This window comes from Suncus etruscus, chromosome 5 (genome assembly GCF_024139225.1).
Source record: "Suncus etruscus isolate mSunEtr1 chromosome 5, mSunEtr1.pri.cur, whole genome shotgun sequence".
Taxonomy (NCBI): Eukaryota; Metazoa; Chordata; class Mammalia; order Eulipotyphla; family Soricidae; genus Suncus; species Suncus etruscus.
The window spans coordinates 7644198-7659612 of NC_064852.1; the positions used below are offsets into that span (position 1 = coordinate 7644198).

At 39.1% G+C, this 15415-nt stretch overlaps 1 protein-coding gene across 1 annotated transcript in view; it reads right to left on the reverse strand.

Moving 5' to 3' along the window:
* PAPPA (pappalysin 1) overlaps window positions 1-15415 on the reverse strand; it is a 259858-nt gene that overhangs the window by 94953 nt on the left and 149490 nt on the right. Inside the window, exon 10 of the mRNA XM_049774233.1 lies at window positions 5396-5589. Within this exon, the coding sequence (XP_049630190.1) occupies window positions 5396-5589 (194 nt within the window). The remainder of the gene's footprint in view (window positions 1-5395; window positions 5590-15415) is intronic.

Genomic DNA, 15415 nt, shown 5'->3' on the forward strand with positions numbered 1-15415 from the left:
CTTACTTGAATCTTGATTCTTTCTCTTCCAAGGGTGATTCCTGATGCTAGACACTCAAGAACACAAATTGCCAGTTTTGTATGTGTCTTATTTTGCAAGAGCTTCAGTAGAATCAAGGAATTTGGTAAATATTATTTGAAAAAATGTGTCCAGGTCCTTCTGAAAGTAGGGCACAGGGTTTTCCCATCTCATCCCTGAGGGCTGAGAAAGCTGAGAGCTTTGTAAAAGCTGAGAGTTTTACTTTCCTCCTTCTGAATCTCTCTCCTGGGTCTCTAGCATACTTCTCCAATAAAATTAATTGTTAGCATTCAAAGACAGCTAAATGACAAGTTTTCTTAGGAGTGCCCCCAAATGCTCAATATAGCCCCGAGTAGGGAAAAAAAAAACATTTGTTAACACAATTATGTTTAACTCAACAAAATGTTAACTGAGCTGCTATTCTGAATAGATCCTTGGAGCCAGTTTTGGGCGAGGAATGTAGAACGAACTCAACATGATGGAGAGGAGGAGTTAATAGTGCACTATCTAATAAGAAAGGAAACAAATCAACGTTGTGTTTCCTCTACATTAACTCCCTCAATTTCTAGCAAGTAGAAATGATCATTCCCTCTTTCCAGGGAAGGAGGGTCTTGAGCTATCCAGACAAAATTTGCTTTAGGAAAAAATCCATATCATACTACAGCTACATGATATGACTTTTAATCAACAATGATCAGGCTCTCTCTCTCTCTAACTCAGTGAAGGTTTTCAACATATTTCTGGTGCTAAAATATGGGAAAATTATATACATATATTTCTGTGTCTACATATTACTGTAACACAAAAAGGAATAACTCAAAATGAAGTGGTAACAAATAGGTCTAACCAATTATGAATTGATGGAATATAGCCATGAATTCCATAACATTGTTATGGTGAGTGACAGAGCACATACCTATCTATCTATCTATCTATCTATATATATATATCTATATATATTATGGCCCATTTACAGAGAGCTCTTAGGTTTGTACCAAATTTCTAACTAGGTTTATGTAAGGATATACCATGATATTTATGCCAGTGGAGAAACCATCTCTGACACATTTTTCAATATATATCCTTGACCTTATGAGGTGCATGTCTACATAAAGTCAGAGAACCAATTTCAAGAAAGGAGAGATAGCCAGATTGGGTTTGCCTTTAATTTGGGGTCTCTTGTTCAGTCACTGGCTCAAGGTTGGCTACCTTGTGATAGGGAATTGATGTGATCCCAAAGCTCTCCACCGTAAGTAGAGAGTTCTCATTCTTAGGAAGTTTTTCTTTACTTTGGCCCTGAAACAGTGGCCCTGAAAATGCTTAGTCTAAGTTTTGCCCTCAAAGGATTAATGAAATAAATTGGTGGGTTGACTGGAGGTCTGTAATTTCTGGAAGAACAGTGTACATTCCAGATAAAGTTTCAATTCCTTCCTTCAGCCACTGTAGAAAGAGGGAGGTGCCTGTTTGGTCAGGAGGAAGTGGGCTCTGGTAGAAATGTTGGGGGTGAAGAAAGGAAGGATCAAGGACTATCTACATCTCATTTTGGCAGCCGTTTTGGTGGGAAGCTCTAGAGAAATGTGAAACATGGAGACAAAAATAAGGACCAGACGAGGTTTTCTTTATAAGTACTTTAAACTCAACCATTTCTGAGCTTCCCAAAAGAGAGATAATGTGATCCTTTTGGTTCATTTCCACTTTTGTTCTGTCTCAGGGCCTTTTTGAATTCCAGTGAAGCCTGGAAGGTGCATGGCCAAAATATCCAAGGAATGTCTCTTAATAGAGGATGTTCGACCCTCATGTGAACACCAGAAAGTTTTGATATGTCTGATAACATTAGGATATAAGACCCCTAGTTCAGGGTGGAGTAGTTTAGCCCTAACCAAATTTGGGAATCTTGTGTGAAGAGGACAGAGCTGAGAAACTGGAAAGTATTAGAAGTACAGCATTTATGCAAAACTGAAAGTGAAGTTTGCAGCAGACAGTCACAAGAGAACTTGTAACTAATTCCGACAAGAGAACTCCTTACACCTAAGTCTATTATAATGTCTTTTATACCGCAAAGGTCAAAGCAGGGAGTGGTTCATGGGGGATAGAGAGGGGATATTGGCTCCAGCACATCACTACACACAAAAACTTCTCCACGGATTATTTTTCTAGCACCAGCAAAGGCAGAGAATAGGAAGACATTAGTTTGTAAAAAGGCAATTAGAATTATTGGGCATTTCATCACTTCCCCTCAACTTAATACAATATACTAGTATCCTGAGTAAACAAGTGGTCTCCTCAAGGAAACTTCCAGAATCTTGTTAGATATACGCTAAGACCTGGCCCTCTGTGATTCTTTTTGCTCGTTTCCAAGTGATGTGATTCAGGGAGAGTCTGTTTCAATTTTTCTATGTGGGTGCATATTCCTGAGTTCTCAAGGGTTATGTCTGATGGGTTCCTCTTAATCCAAAGTCCTCTGTGCAGGAGCTGTGTGACTTTGGAAAAGTCACTTCTCAGTGGCTCTGAAGTAGTTAATGAGGGTCCTTGAAAACAAGGTAATGAGGGGCCAGCGAGTATCTATCTAATAGCTGAACAATCAATCTTCTTGTCCACTTGCCTCTGACTATTCTGATTGTCAATCTTTGGATCTAGGCTCCTACATGGTATATTCCTGTAGAAAGGTATGTATGTGTGAGAACATATGTGTGTGTGTGTGTGTGTGAGAGAGAGAGGGGGGGGGGGAGAGAGGGAGAAAGAGAGAAAGAGAGTGATAGGGAGGTCATGAGAAGGAGAAGACTGGGGCCGGGCGGTGGCGCTGGAGGTAAGGTGCCTGCCTTGCCTGCGCTAGCCTAGGACGGACCGCGGTTCGATCCCCCGGCGTCCCATATGGTCCCCCAAGAAGCCAGGAGCAACTTCTGAGCGCATAGCCAGGAGTAACCCCTGAGCGTCACAGGGTGTGGCCCAAAAACCAAAAAAAAAAAAAAAAAAAAGAGAAGGAGAAGACTATCATTAACTGCATTATATAGAAGGTGAGGAATACATGGTACATCTAAGAGCCTTCGAACTCCTCTCAAGCCATCATCTTTTTTTTACTAGAGTTCTGACAGGGTGAAAATTAACTACCCACTTCCTCTAATCACTGTGTGAGGTAATAAAAAAAAAACTTCCTCCTCTCTTCTCTGTTGTCACAAGGGAACTCCATTGCAGAAAGAGCTTCAGCTTAGAATCATGTAGGTACTATTTGTGTGTGTCATGTCACATGTGTGTGCTTAGTGTGTGTGCAAGTGCATGATGGGGGGCTGAGTGCAATGTGTTGATAACATTCAGGCATGTGTTTGCTGAAGAGGAATTTGGGAGATCTTTGTTCTGCCATGCTCCAGTCTGCCTGCCTGCCTGCCTGCCTGCCTGGCACTCCACCCAGCCAGCAGCACACACATCCCCTCCCCTGACCCTGTATTCTCCAGTGAGGTGATCTCATTTTGACAAATTTAGTTACAGCTGAAGTCTCCTTGTAACAAAGATTATGTCCAAGCCTAGAGTAATGGAACCTAGTCGATTTCATTAAAATAAAATTGGTTACAATGAATAATTCAATAGGATGATTTTGTTTCCTCTTCTCCTCTTTGTAGATCGAAGAGCTAGTATTTATAATGATTTTTTTAAATTGGATTTTTGTTTAGGAAGAGATAATCACCCATAATTCCTGACAGCTCCCCCCTCGTACTACTGGAATAATTGCCCTAACAAGTCTCTTTTTGAAGGCTAAGACTGGAAAATTCTTTCTCCTTTTCTCACATTTGGACTATTAACCTTTGGGTGATTTCTCAGCACAGCTGCTACCTCCTGTTCATGTGAAATTCTATGTCCTTTCATAATTTTCTTGTTTTAATGATGTTTTAAAATCATTTCTAGGAACTGGAGGATAATGTTACACTTGGAAAGTCCTGGAAGTGTCAATAGAAACAGGAATTCTGTATCCTAGAGGTGGGTTTTCATTTGTGTATGTGTTTATGTTGTGTATTTACACATTGCAATCTGTGTGTGTGTGGGTGTGTGTGTGTGTGTGTGTGTGTGTGTGTGTGTGTGTGCTGACAACCAATACTTTCTGAGTCCCTATTCTTTTCTAGATCAGGAGAAGACTTAGAGAGATGAACAAAACTTAAGATGGCTTCCAAAGAACAGCATGCAAAGTGGAATCACATACCAACATAATTAGAGATGGGGCGGAAAAAGCATAATCAAAGGTTAAATTTGGCAAATGCAGAGATGACACAGGGAGTATGATATTAGACTTTATTTCCCCACTCATTCATTCACTCCTTCATTTATTCATTCACTAGATGGATACTTTACATGAGAAGCAGGAGAAAATATCATGGTCTTTCCTTCTACTCTTTTCAGGGAAGAAAAAAGCAAACAAGAACATAATATATGCTAATATAAACAGATGATTAAATAAACATTTTATCAGAACCCATTAAGAAATAAGGGAACCTATATTGTACCCCAACTAGAGATTTTCACTGAGCCTTGGAAGGTTTCAATTGTCTCCCATCTGGAAACCAGGTCTAGTCCCCAAAATCTGAATTAGGAAAGCAATTGAAAAAAGGAATGGCTAGAATTAGTGAATCATCTGAGGGTCAGTGAGTGAGCTAGCTCCAAAAATGCCCACAAGGCCCACCAGTAGGAAGTATTGAATCGTATCTCTGGGAAATGGACGTCTTGGAAGAAGGCAGGTGCTTGCTCAGCAGGATAATTGGAAAGGGGACTCTGGGGACAATAAGCCATCCCTAGAATCACACAAGCTCTGGTGGCCCCAGTACTCTTACTCCCTCAAACTAAGCTGACAGTCTCACGGGGAACAACCATGGGGCATAAATAGTGCCATTAGGGGACCGAGGAATGAGTCACAGCTTTTTAGAGTTGGGAAGGTCCTTGGAGATCATAAGGCACAGCTACTCTTTTATGAAGAAAGGTGACCCAAATATGGAACCCAGAGGGTTGGAATGATTGTCCGCACAGTAAATTTGTAGTAGACATTGTTGACTTATCAAAGAGCACTAAAGAAGCAAATAGCTTGGCATCTCAACCCCCTAAAAAAGCAAAGCTACTCCCTCAACTTTATTCTTATTCAAGTTTGCAGTAAAACTGATGAAATTTTTGCAACTATTAATAGGAGGAAAGATAAGTTGGGAAAGAAAAGTTACTCCTCATACTGTGCTAATGGTCTCTGTCTTAAGTATCCACAGCTAAAGGGTAAGTGGTGTTCATAATGCCCTGAAATTACATTGAGCTAAACAAATGGCTACATGATATTATCCACTAATTGCTTTGGATATAGATAGGCTGAAGGGCAAAGCAGAAACTGAGTTATCTGTAGGAAATATCTTACCTGGGATGCAGCTGGCTGGCCAATGATGACCCAGCCTGGGCACTGTTGATCTTGATGAGACACAGAAGCATTGGATGCCCACTGATCCAGGAACCCCTGGGGAGTGTAGACACCACAGTCCTTAATGCTAGTTTTTTGTTCAAAATCTTCACACACCCCATCGCCATCATGGAAATAGCACCGGCTGGGTTCATCTAGAGGAAATGGGCAGAGAAAGAAAAGAAGTTAAGATATTTTTTCTTTGGTCTCATCTACTTCCAGCAGGCTAGAAGAATCAACCAACTCTGTCAAACCCTTTACCAGTAATCACAATGGACTATTATTACACCTTAAAAAAAAGGAAATTCCACCATCAGAGACAATGTCATGAAACAGAAGGTCATTATCCTCCTTTGAGAAGCCCTTATCCTTAAAGGCAAACATGGTATGAAATCACTCATATAATGGCTATGAAGTAAACTCACAGGAGAGAAAACTCTGTGGATTGCCAGGGAGTGGGTAGGAGGCTGAAATGATTGGAATTTGAGATCTGCTGTTCACTGGGTTTAAAGTTGCAATGATTACAAATGAAGACATTCTAGAGAGAAGCCATGCAGCAGCTTTGTGATTATAGCTAATCATCTGTATGTACACTATAACATTATGTACACAATTCACAAGCTTTCACCTTGATTCTCCTAGGTGAGCCTTGAACAATCTTACTTTGTTGCTATAATAGGGCATTATGTATTATGATTCAGATGAAGACTTTCTTCCCCATATTATTAAGAACTTGGGATCCACAAGTGTTAGTAACAAACTCAAGGTCATGTAGTCATAGTACATGGTCATTGAGTCTTGTTTCAAACTCAGCCTTTTCCTCATTTTAAATTCCAGTGCTTCTGATATTATATAATTCCAGAGCCATAAAATGAGATGTGTAGGTACAAATAAGGATTTCGGGGAATGCACAGAAAGAATGGACTGATAGACAAGAGAGACTGCTGTCTCAGTTCTGTAACTAAAGGGTTCTGTTCGTTGAGTGGTCTCATTTTTTTGTTATTGTTGTTCTGAGAACACACCTGGTGATGCTCATGCATTACTCCTGGCAGTGCTCAGGGGTGATGCTAGAGATCAAATTCACATGCAAGGTGGGAGCCCATTGTCCTACTGCTCTAGTCCTCGACAAGTCTTGTTCCCTTTCTAGTCTTTATCATCATTGAAAAAAAAAAAAAGCCCTTTGTTCAGACTGCCCGGACTCCAGAATTGCATCCGCTGAATCTTTATCTCTAGACTTAATTTTCTTTTTTGATTTTTGGGTTCTGGGCCACACCTGATGACACTCAGGGGTTACTCCTGGCTATATGTTTAGAAATTGCTCCTAGCTTGGGGAACCATATAGGACACCAGGAGATTGAACATGATCCGTCCTAGGTTAGTGGGTACAAGGCAAATGTCCTACCAATTGTGCCACCACTCCAGCCCCTATCTCTAGACTTCTAATGGTTTTAAATATCTACACATTTTACTTGAAGACCCACTGAGACCATAAACTTTCTTGGAGCTCAAGACATAGAATACCCTCTGCTTAGCTGTATCTGACTTAATCGATGGTAATTCCACTTAATGAATGCAAGGATGTCTTTAAAGCAGGCAGCATCTGAAAGTGTTTCCATCATCGAGAACAATAAATAGAGAAATCTGTATGGAACTGCCTAAAAATATAACCTGCCATTGTTTGATTTTATTTTTGGGGGTAAGGGGTTAGGCCACACCTGGTGGTTCTCAGGGCCTACTCATTCTTCTGTTCTTAGAAATCATCCTTGGAGGTACTTGCTGATAGAGAACAAACTCAATTCAGATTGCCTGCATGCAAGGAAAACACTTTCATCTTTGTACTATCTCTTTGGCCGTCTTTCATTCTCTCAATAATTTAAATGCTAGGTAGAAGTTGTTCTTTTCCTGACTTTCTTGGCCAAACTAAATCCTTTTTATGTTTGTTTCTATTTTAAAGGTCTCCTCTTTAATAATAATACTCTATGCTGCTGTCTTGAATTCTGAAGCTCTTTTGAAATATGACAGGGTCCTCAAAACCTAGGCCTTTAAGTTTCTTAGTGTGTTCTTATTTTGAGGAAAGTAAAACTATAGTAGACAAATAAGAACACATGATCATGCTGGGGACAGTGCTTGAAATAGGACACTATTTCCTTTTTTTTACTCCTAAACAATAGAGTAGAGCTCTGGAGAGACACTGACTTTAGAAGTAATGACCAGGTTCAGAGATCTATTTCTTACATTAACAATGTAGTTTATAACAACAAGAATCGCTTCTCAGACTCTGACTTCCCATCTAATACACAGAAGTGATCGTCACTACTAGGACAACCTCTTAAGGTAGCTGTAGAACTGTCATGTGAAGTGTTAAAAAAATAGGGCCAAAGAGATAGCACAGTGGTAGGTCATTTGCCTTGCATGCAGCTGAACTAGGATGGGCCCAGTTCAATCCCCGGCATCACATGTAATCTCCCGAGCTTGCCAGGAGCGATTTCTGAGCACAGAGCCAGGAGTAACCCCTGAGCATCACCTGGTATAGTCCCAAAACCAATCAATTAATAAAATAAATAAACTGCTTTAAAAAGAAAAGAAGTGGGGCCGGAGAGATAGCATGGAGGTAAGGCGTTTTGCCTTGCATGCAGCAGGTCATTGGTTCGAATCCCGGCATCCCATATGGTCTCCTGAGCCTGCCAGGAGCGATTTCTGAGCGTGGAGCAAGGAGTAACCCCTGAGCACTGCCGGGTGTGACCACCCCCCCAAAAAAAAGAAAAGAAGTGATTAAAAAAACATGTTTTTCACATTCTAAAATAATTTTAAAATAAATAATTCAAAAGAAAAACATGGTCTTTTAGAGATCAATTTATTTCCAAGTGACTTAATTAAATCTAATGTTGAAACCAGTATTCAGCATACTTTCAGGTAGTGTTTTCATAAACAGAAAGTTCTGGGCTCAAGGAGACATAGACTTGGGTTTCTATGACAGTTAGCTGAAAAAAAAAGGGAGTCACTGAATTCAGGGGCAGGAGAACACTGAACTCATTTCAAGTGCCAAAGTTTCTTGCTTGTTTCTGAAATTAGTTTACATAGTAAACTACTAGTTTACTAGTAGTTTACATAGTAAAATACTAGCAAAAGAGTAGGAATATTTTTTTTCCTAATACAATGAGTTAAGTTTATCCCAGCAGAGAATTCTAGTGACCAGTTGCATGCCAGGCAATCATAGCACAGAGAGAATACTGTCTCATTACTTCTTGAGATCTCCAACCTGGTTAATAGGTCAATCAATATATAACAAAGCTGAGACCACCTTGTAGAGCAACCAATCACTTATCCAGATTTTACTTCTTTAGAAACTCAATGAATGAAGGGGATTGCAAAGAGGTTTGGAGGTGTGCAAAGCTGGGTTAAAATTCAACTCTCTGGGCCCGGAGAGATAGCACAGCGGCGTTTGCCTTGCAAGCAGCCGATCCAGGACCAAAGGTGGTTGGTTCAAATCCCGGTGTCCCATAGGGTCCCCCTGCCTGCCAGGAGCTATTTCTGAGCAGACAGCCAGGAGTAACCCCTGAGCACCGCTGGGTGTGGCCCCAAAAAACAAACAAAAAAAATTCAACTCTCCTATATTAAAGTGTGACAGGCTTAAGTAAAAGACCATAACTCTTTCTGATTTTTCCCTCATTCAGTCTCTAAGTCAAGAAAAAGACAGAGATGATTCATGTCCAATAATGACTGTATTGATTTTAAGAGATGAAATCTACAAGACCAGATCATGCACCTTTGGTATACGTTGCAAAATGAAAAGTCATAGGAGAGAAGGTATCTGCTTTCACATCATAGAGAATTGATGAATTGGCTTTTTTTATACCTCAAGAAGAGCATCTTTACCTACACAACCTATTTAGAGAATAATGAAAACATGTCCTCTTGCAAATAAGGTCATTAGGTGATACTTAACCGTTGTTATCATCTGTCTCCTTTATCAACATAAACACAGAAGGGCAATATTTTCATAATTTCATAAAAGACATGTACTGTAAATTGAATTACTTCAAGAAAGAGAATAGTCTCACTCATCTATGGGTTTTAAGAAAAATAAAAGTCATTTTTACAACAATCCTTAGAGACAAAGAGAGGAGGGCTGGAACTTCTAGCTCACTTCATGAAGCTCACCACAAAGAGTGGTGAGTGCAGTTATAGAAATAACTATGCAGAGAACTACCATAACTGGAAAGCCTGTCTGAAGTACAGGTGGGGGTGGGGTGGGATGGAGGGAGATTTGGGACATTGGTGGTGGGAATATTGCACTGGTGAAGGGGTTGTTTTTTACATGACTGAAACCTAATCACAATCCTACTTGTAATCAAGATGTTTAAATAAGGTTATTATATAAGAAAAAGAGAGAGACATAGAGATAACTGGAACAGGGGTTAGAACTGAGTTCTCGCAGAAGTTAATTTATCCTTGGTTATTTGTGTTGTATTTTTTTTTCTATTATTTATTTTGTTTGGGCCTCCTAAGTCATGTGTAAAGGAGACTAGGAGACAGTCATGGAATGATAGCCGATTGGGCCAGCATTTCAGTGCAAGGGCCAGAGATCATGGTGCTGCTTAGGCTTGAAGACCTAGATATCACTGGGGCCACCCAGTTTAGTACTTGGGTCAAGTTCTTGAGTTACCAATTGATACCAGGAGTTGAACCTGGGTTAGGTGGCATGCGATTCATGTACCTTAATTCCTAAGCTATCTCCCTAACCTGTATTCCTGATTATATTTAAGACCTCAATATATCAGTCTTTTGAGAATAATAATCTGGAAACGGATCAATAATATAAACAGATAAAGATAAATCAGTATGAATATTGATTTAATTGATTATATATAAGAGATATTAAGTAGAGAAAGCCAGGGAGGGGAAAGACAAAGACAGAGAGACATATGGTTTCTCCCACAAGATTGCACAAACCTTCTATTTCCCTTTTTAAAAATAACATATATGGATTTTTACTATCAGGTTTTATTTTTTTATTTTGCAACTAGAGTCCCAGAGGCCCTCCAGCGACATCTGCCAGTCTTCAGTTGGGAAATTCTCTCTCCCTCTCTACTCCCATGCCCGAAACATTGAAGAAAGCAGGGAGAAGGATAGAATACAAATGTGTAGCCAGGAAAAACAAAGACAGCAACAAAAAAACAGTAACAGAAAAGCAGCCTTCCTGTTTTTATTACATCCATGTAATTGGTGCTTCTTGAATGCTTTATGCTAAGAAGCAAGTTGGTTGCAGGAAAAAAAAAAGAGTTTAATGGCAAGTTACAAGGTAAAAAGTTTGTCCCTGCTACCTGTATTCTATGTAGTTGCAAGGCGGTATTGAGAATTATACATAGATCCTTGATTTAAAAATTCTATTCAGCAGGCGCCAAATATTTGTAGAATGAATGTACAAGTCAGCAGCTCTAATATACACACGTGTGCCCAAATGTAGTTTATGTTTTGAAAAGTTTTTTGGCCTGGGTCAGGGTATAGGGGCATGAGTTACAGCCTCAGTATTGAGCAGTGAATAGTGTCATTACTCTGGAGCTTTGATTTCAGCTCAAGTTATCCTACTCCTCAGACAGAAGGGGAATCCCTATTTCAGATATGTCCTGCTGTGTGCAATGTTCAGTTGAGAAATTTTCTCTACCCAAACAGAGAAGGTAAAAAGGCAATTCCTAAGTCCACCGTCAATGGCTGAGCTCTGAATAGCCAGGAATTTTCATTTCCTTTGGGAAGACAGTTCAGTCAGAGGAACCTGTGGTAGGTGGTAGGTACCTTTATAAGGGGTAGCCACAGATGAGACCACTTTGCTTGGTTTCATTTTCAAGACCCATATGTCTAGAACATTAATATAAAATTCCACATCTGAGACAGTTCCAAAATCAGAGATTTTCCTCTTCCTTGAAAACTTAGAAGCCAAATCTTGGGAGATGAAATAAGTTTTCCTTAAAGCTGGGGTCTGAGCTATTATAAATAATTATAGCAGAGTGGAAGGTAGCTGCTAGGCTCAGAGTTCGTGTTTTTATATGGGACACCTGGATTTATATGGACACACTGGCCACTTGGAATGCACAAGCAATTTCTAAAGCATAAATCTAAGAGCCCCTGAGCACCATCAGGCATGGCAAAAAGGAAATAATAATATCAATAATAATAAAATAAATTTTTATATTTGAAATAAAAAACTCTGGATGATCAGTCTCTGATTATCAAGTGGTTTGGGGTTTATATGCTCTTGTCTTTTTTTTTATTGTTGTTTTTGTTTTTGGTGGTCTTTTTTGTTTTCTTCACATGCAAGATCTACAATGCATGAAACCCCCTTCTAGCTTCTCAAAGCTGTCATTCCATTTCCTTCTTCACCACATATTCATGCTTTCATAAGGCTCCTTTCTTTGAAGATTTTTCTTCAGTTTCACTGTGCTACTATATCTCTTTTAGATTCAGTGGATTGTGGGTTCCCTATTAGGTCTTTTGTATCACTGGTTCTATTTACTGGATTTATTTAGCTGAATTGGTTAGCTTTTCTTTCTTGATCCTCTCCAATTCCAATATTTCCACAATTTTAGCTTTTCTCAATATCAATCTTCAGGTGGGGAGGATGATTGGACCTCCACAGTTGTTGAGCCCATTACATATAGTTCAGAGTAACTGGACTGAGGGAGGAGACTACTATAGAACAGATAAATATACTAGCAATTGAATAGTAAATGAAATTGAACAATTATTTTATATTTAATCTCAATTATTAACAGATAATATTTGGTCTAAAATGACTGTGGTCTGAAATAACCACATGTATGTCCACTTTTTGTGATGTGATTAGCCAAATAATAGAATACTGCAATAACATTTCATTAAAACAAAAGCGTCTTATATTTTGTATATCGAATATGATGATCTTGCAAGGAACATTGAAGTCATGCAATTTGCTGCAACCTGAATGAAACTGGAAGCAAAGTTAAGTGATGTAAGTCAGAAGAAGAAGGTCAAAACACAAGATGATCTCATTTATATGTGGTATATAGAATAACTGAATGACAGAATTCAATGTGTTATGGGAGAGTGCCTAGATCACTGTTGAATCCAGAGTATAGGAAAAACAGTCTAAGACTGTTCTAAGACCTTAAGGAGTCTTCAATAATAAGATGTCAATGGCAAAGGCTATAGAGTTAAATCTAAGCAAGTGGGACTACATTAAACTAAAATGTTTCTGTATGGCAAAAGAAGCATGAGCTAAAACCAAAGACAGCTTACTAAAGTGGAAGAAAATATTTTCTCTCAAAACATCAGATAGAGAATTGATACCTAAGATATATAAAGTACTCCCACAGATTAACCCCCCCAGAAAAAACCCCGAAAACCCCATCAAAAATAGAGAGAAGAAATGAACAGACACCTCTCTGAAGAAGACTAATAGGCACATGGGAAAATGCTCATCATCTCTTATCATAAAAATCTAAATCAATATGAAAATAAGGTTTCGTCTTTCATAAGTATTAAAATACATATTAAAGATGGGATCCAAGGTTTGGGGGAGAATGGCTAATGTCTGCTCAAGTGAAGCCTATGACAAATGTTCAGGGTGAAATATTGCCCTATAATAAAAAAATTAAGGTTTCCTACCCCTACTAAATAGAAGTTCTTTCTATATGTAAGATTGTCCCTATTTGAAAATGGCTATGTTAGAAAATGGTATTTTTAAGTTCAGCTGCTTTTATAGGGATGGATCCAACCACAACAAATTTCATGCCACATAACAATTCATCCAAAAAACAGCAGAAAGACAAAAATTGTACAATCTTTGGGTCCAAATAATAACTCCTTGTAGCAGGAAATTGCAGTGTTTAACTCTTGAAGGTTTATAAAGTAGGATGTCTACGAAGGATGTATTGGCATCTATTTATTTTGGAATAGATCTATCAAGATTTACATCACTTATCTTTCAAGGGCTTTATGTCAAATGCACATTGCTAATATCATTTATCATTTAGTTCTAATCAAATTATGGCTCAATTTTTAATCTCCTTGACAAGATCCTCCAGCCCAGAATATAAAAGAGAGGGTGGTGAAGTCTTCCTAAAGAACCAACCATGAATCCACTAATAAACTTCAGATGTTGATTAAGTCTACTGAATCTTAGTGGCTTGTATTGCTTTTTGGTTCCTTCAGGGGGTTGCCACATATCAAATTACACTAAATATTTCTTCCCTAGTTTCACTGTGACAACAGACACTATCTACCAAGCCAAACGAACAGGAAAGAGAGGAGTGAGTTTGGATGCAGGCCTAAGTTATCACTCCAGATTTACACACAAACATATTCTGGAAAGCTCTCTTGGAGGATAGCCTCATCTTCTGTTCTCTTGGCCATCTGACTATTCACTTAACAGGACTGAGTCTTCCTTACTTATGCTCCCTTTTACACAGCAGTCAATTTGAGCAGTCCTACCAAATATGTAGATACTTTGGCAGTCCACTTCAACTGTCCAATCTCTTCTCATGTCCAGGGATGCCTCTACTCTCTAATGCATGCAATTCTGGAACTCCTATTCCAAGGTTCTAATCATTTCCCCATAGTTTCTAAAATTTTCTCAGACTTTGAGCCTTCCATGAAGACTAAATTCTAACATCTTCATTTCCATGAAGGGTCATCTGTCATTCTACATTGCTTCTTATCGAGTACAAAGCAATTTCCTGAACCATTATTCTCTCCTTCTAAACCAGTCTAACAGATATTGCTGATATCATTTTTAATTAAAATTAAATGAAGGGGCTGGAGCTAAGGAACTTGCCTTGCACACAGCTAACCCATGTTGGATCCCCACCATCATGTATGGTCCTCCCCCAGCATCTTCAGGATTGATTTCTGAGTGCAAACAGGAATAACCCCTGAACATCAATGGGAGTGGCTCCCAAAAAAACAAAATTTAACTATGTTGGGGTCAAATTGGGACCGAACTGGTGGGTAGGGTGTTTGTATTGCATGTGACCAATCTTGTTTATGGTCCCTTGAGCAGAGTGATTCCTGCCTTCACAGTCATGAGTACACCCTGTGCATCACAAGATATGATGCCAAAACAAACAAACAAACAAATAAAAACAATAAAAATTAAACTACATTAAAATGATAACTCACTTTTCTTATCATAGTGTATAATATTTCAGATTTCTTTTTCCACAATTTTTAGTAATATTTATTGAACATTAGTTATCTAAATTTGCATTATCAACTTGCCTACAATTCACTCTTTGCTTCTCTCCAGTCTAGCTTTTGTACTCAACATGTCATCAAAATCGTTGTCAAGATCATTGGCAGTGTTAATGTCACTAAATCTAACTGCTATGTCAAATTGTCTTGAAATAAATAAAGAAGTAACCCAATCCTTCTGTCTTAAAAAGCCTTTTTTGGATTCCATGGTACCAAGACATCTTCCCACCACCCCTTTCTGTCTCTTAACTCCTCTCACTCTCAGATTCATTTTCTTTTTCTTTTCTTTTCTTTTTTTTTTCTTTGGGGGGGGGGTCACACCCGGCAGTGCTCAGGGGCTACTCCTGGCTTTCTGCTCAGGAATCCCTCCTGGCAGGCACGAGGGACCATATGGGATGCCGGGATTCGAACCACTGCCCTTCTGCATGCAAGGCTAACGCCTTACCTCCATGCTATGTCTCCGGCCCCTCAGAATCATTTTCTGTCTTAGATTTCCTGATGTATATTAAATGCTTCTGGGCTTGCTGGCTAGGGCTCGAACCCTGTTATCTTTTCTTTTCTACTTTTTGGGTCACACCTGGCAGTGTTCAAGGGTCACTCCGACTGGGTTCAGGAGACCATCTGAAGTGCCAAGCATTGGACCAAGGTGAACTGCATGCAACACAGTACCCTACCTACTGTACTATTTCTTCAGCCACAAGACCTGATTTTCTTATCTATCATTATTTTCTCAGGGAGTTTCAATATTTAAATAAC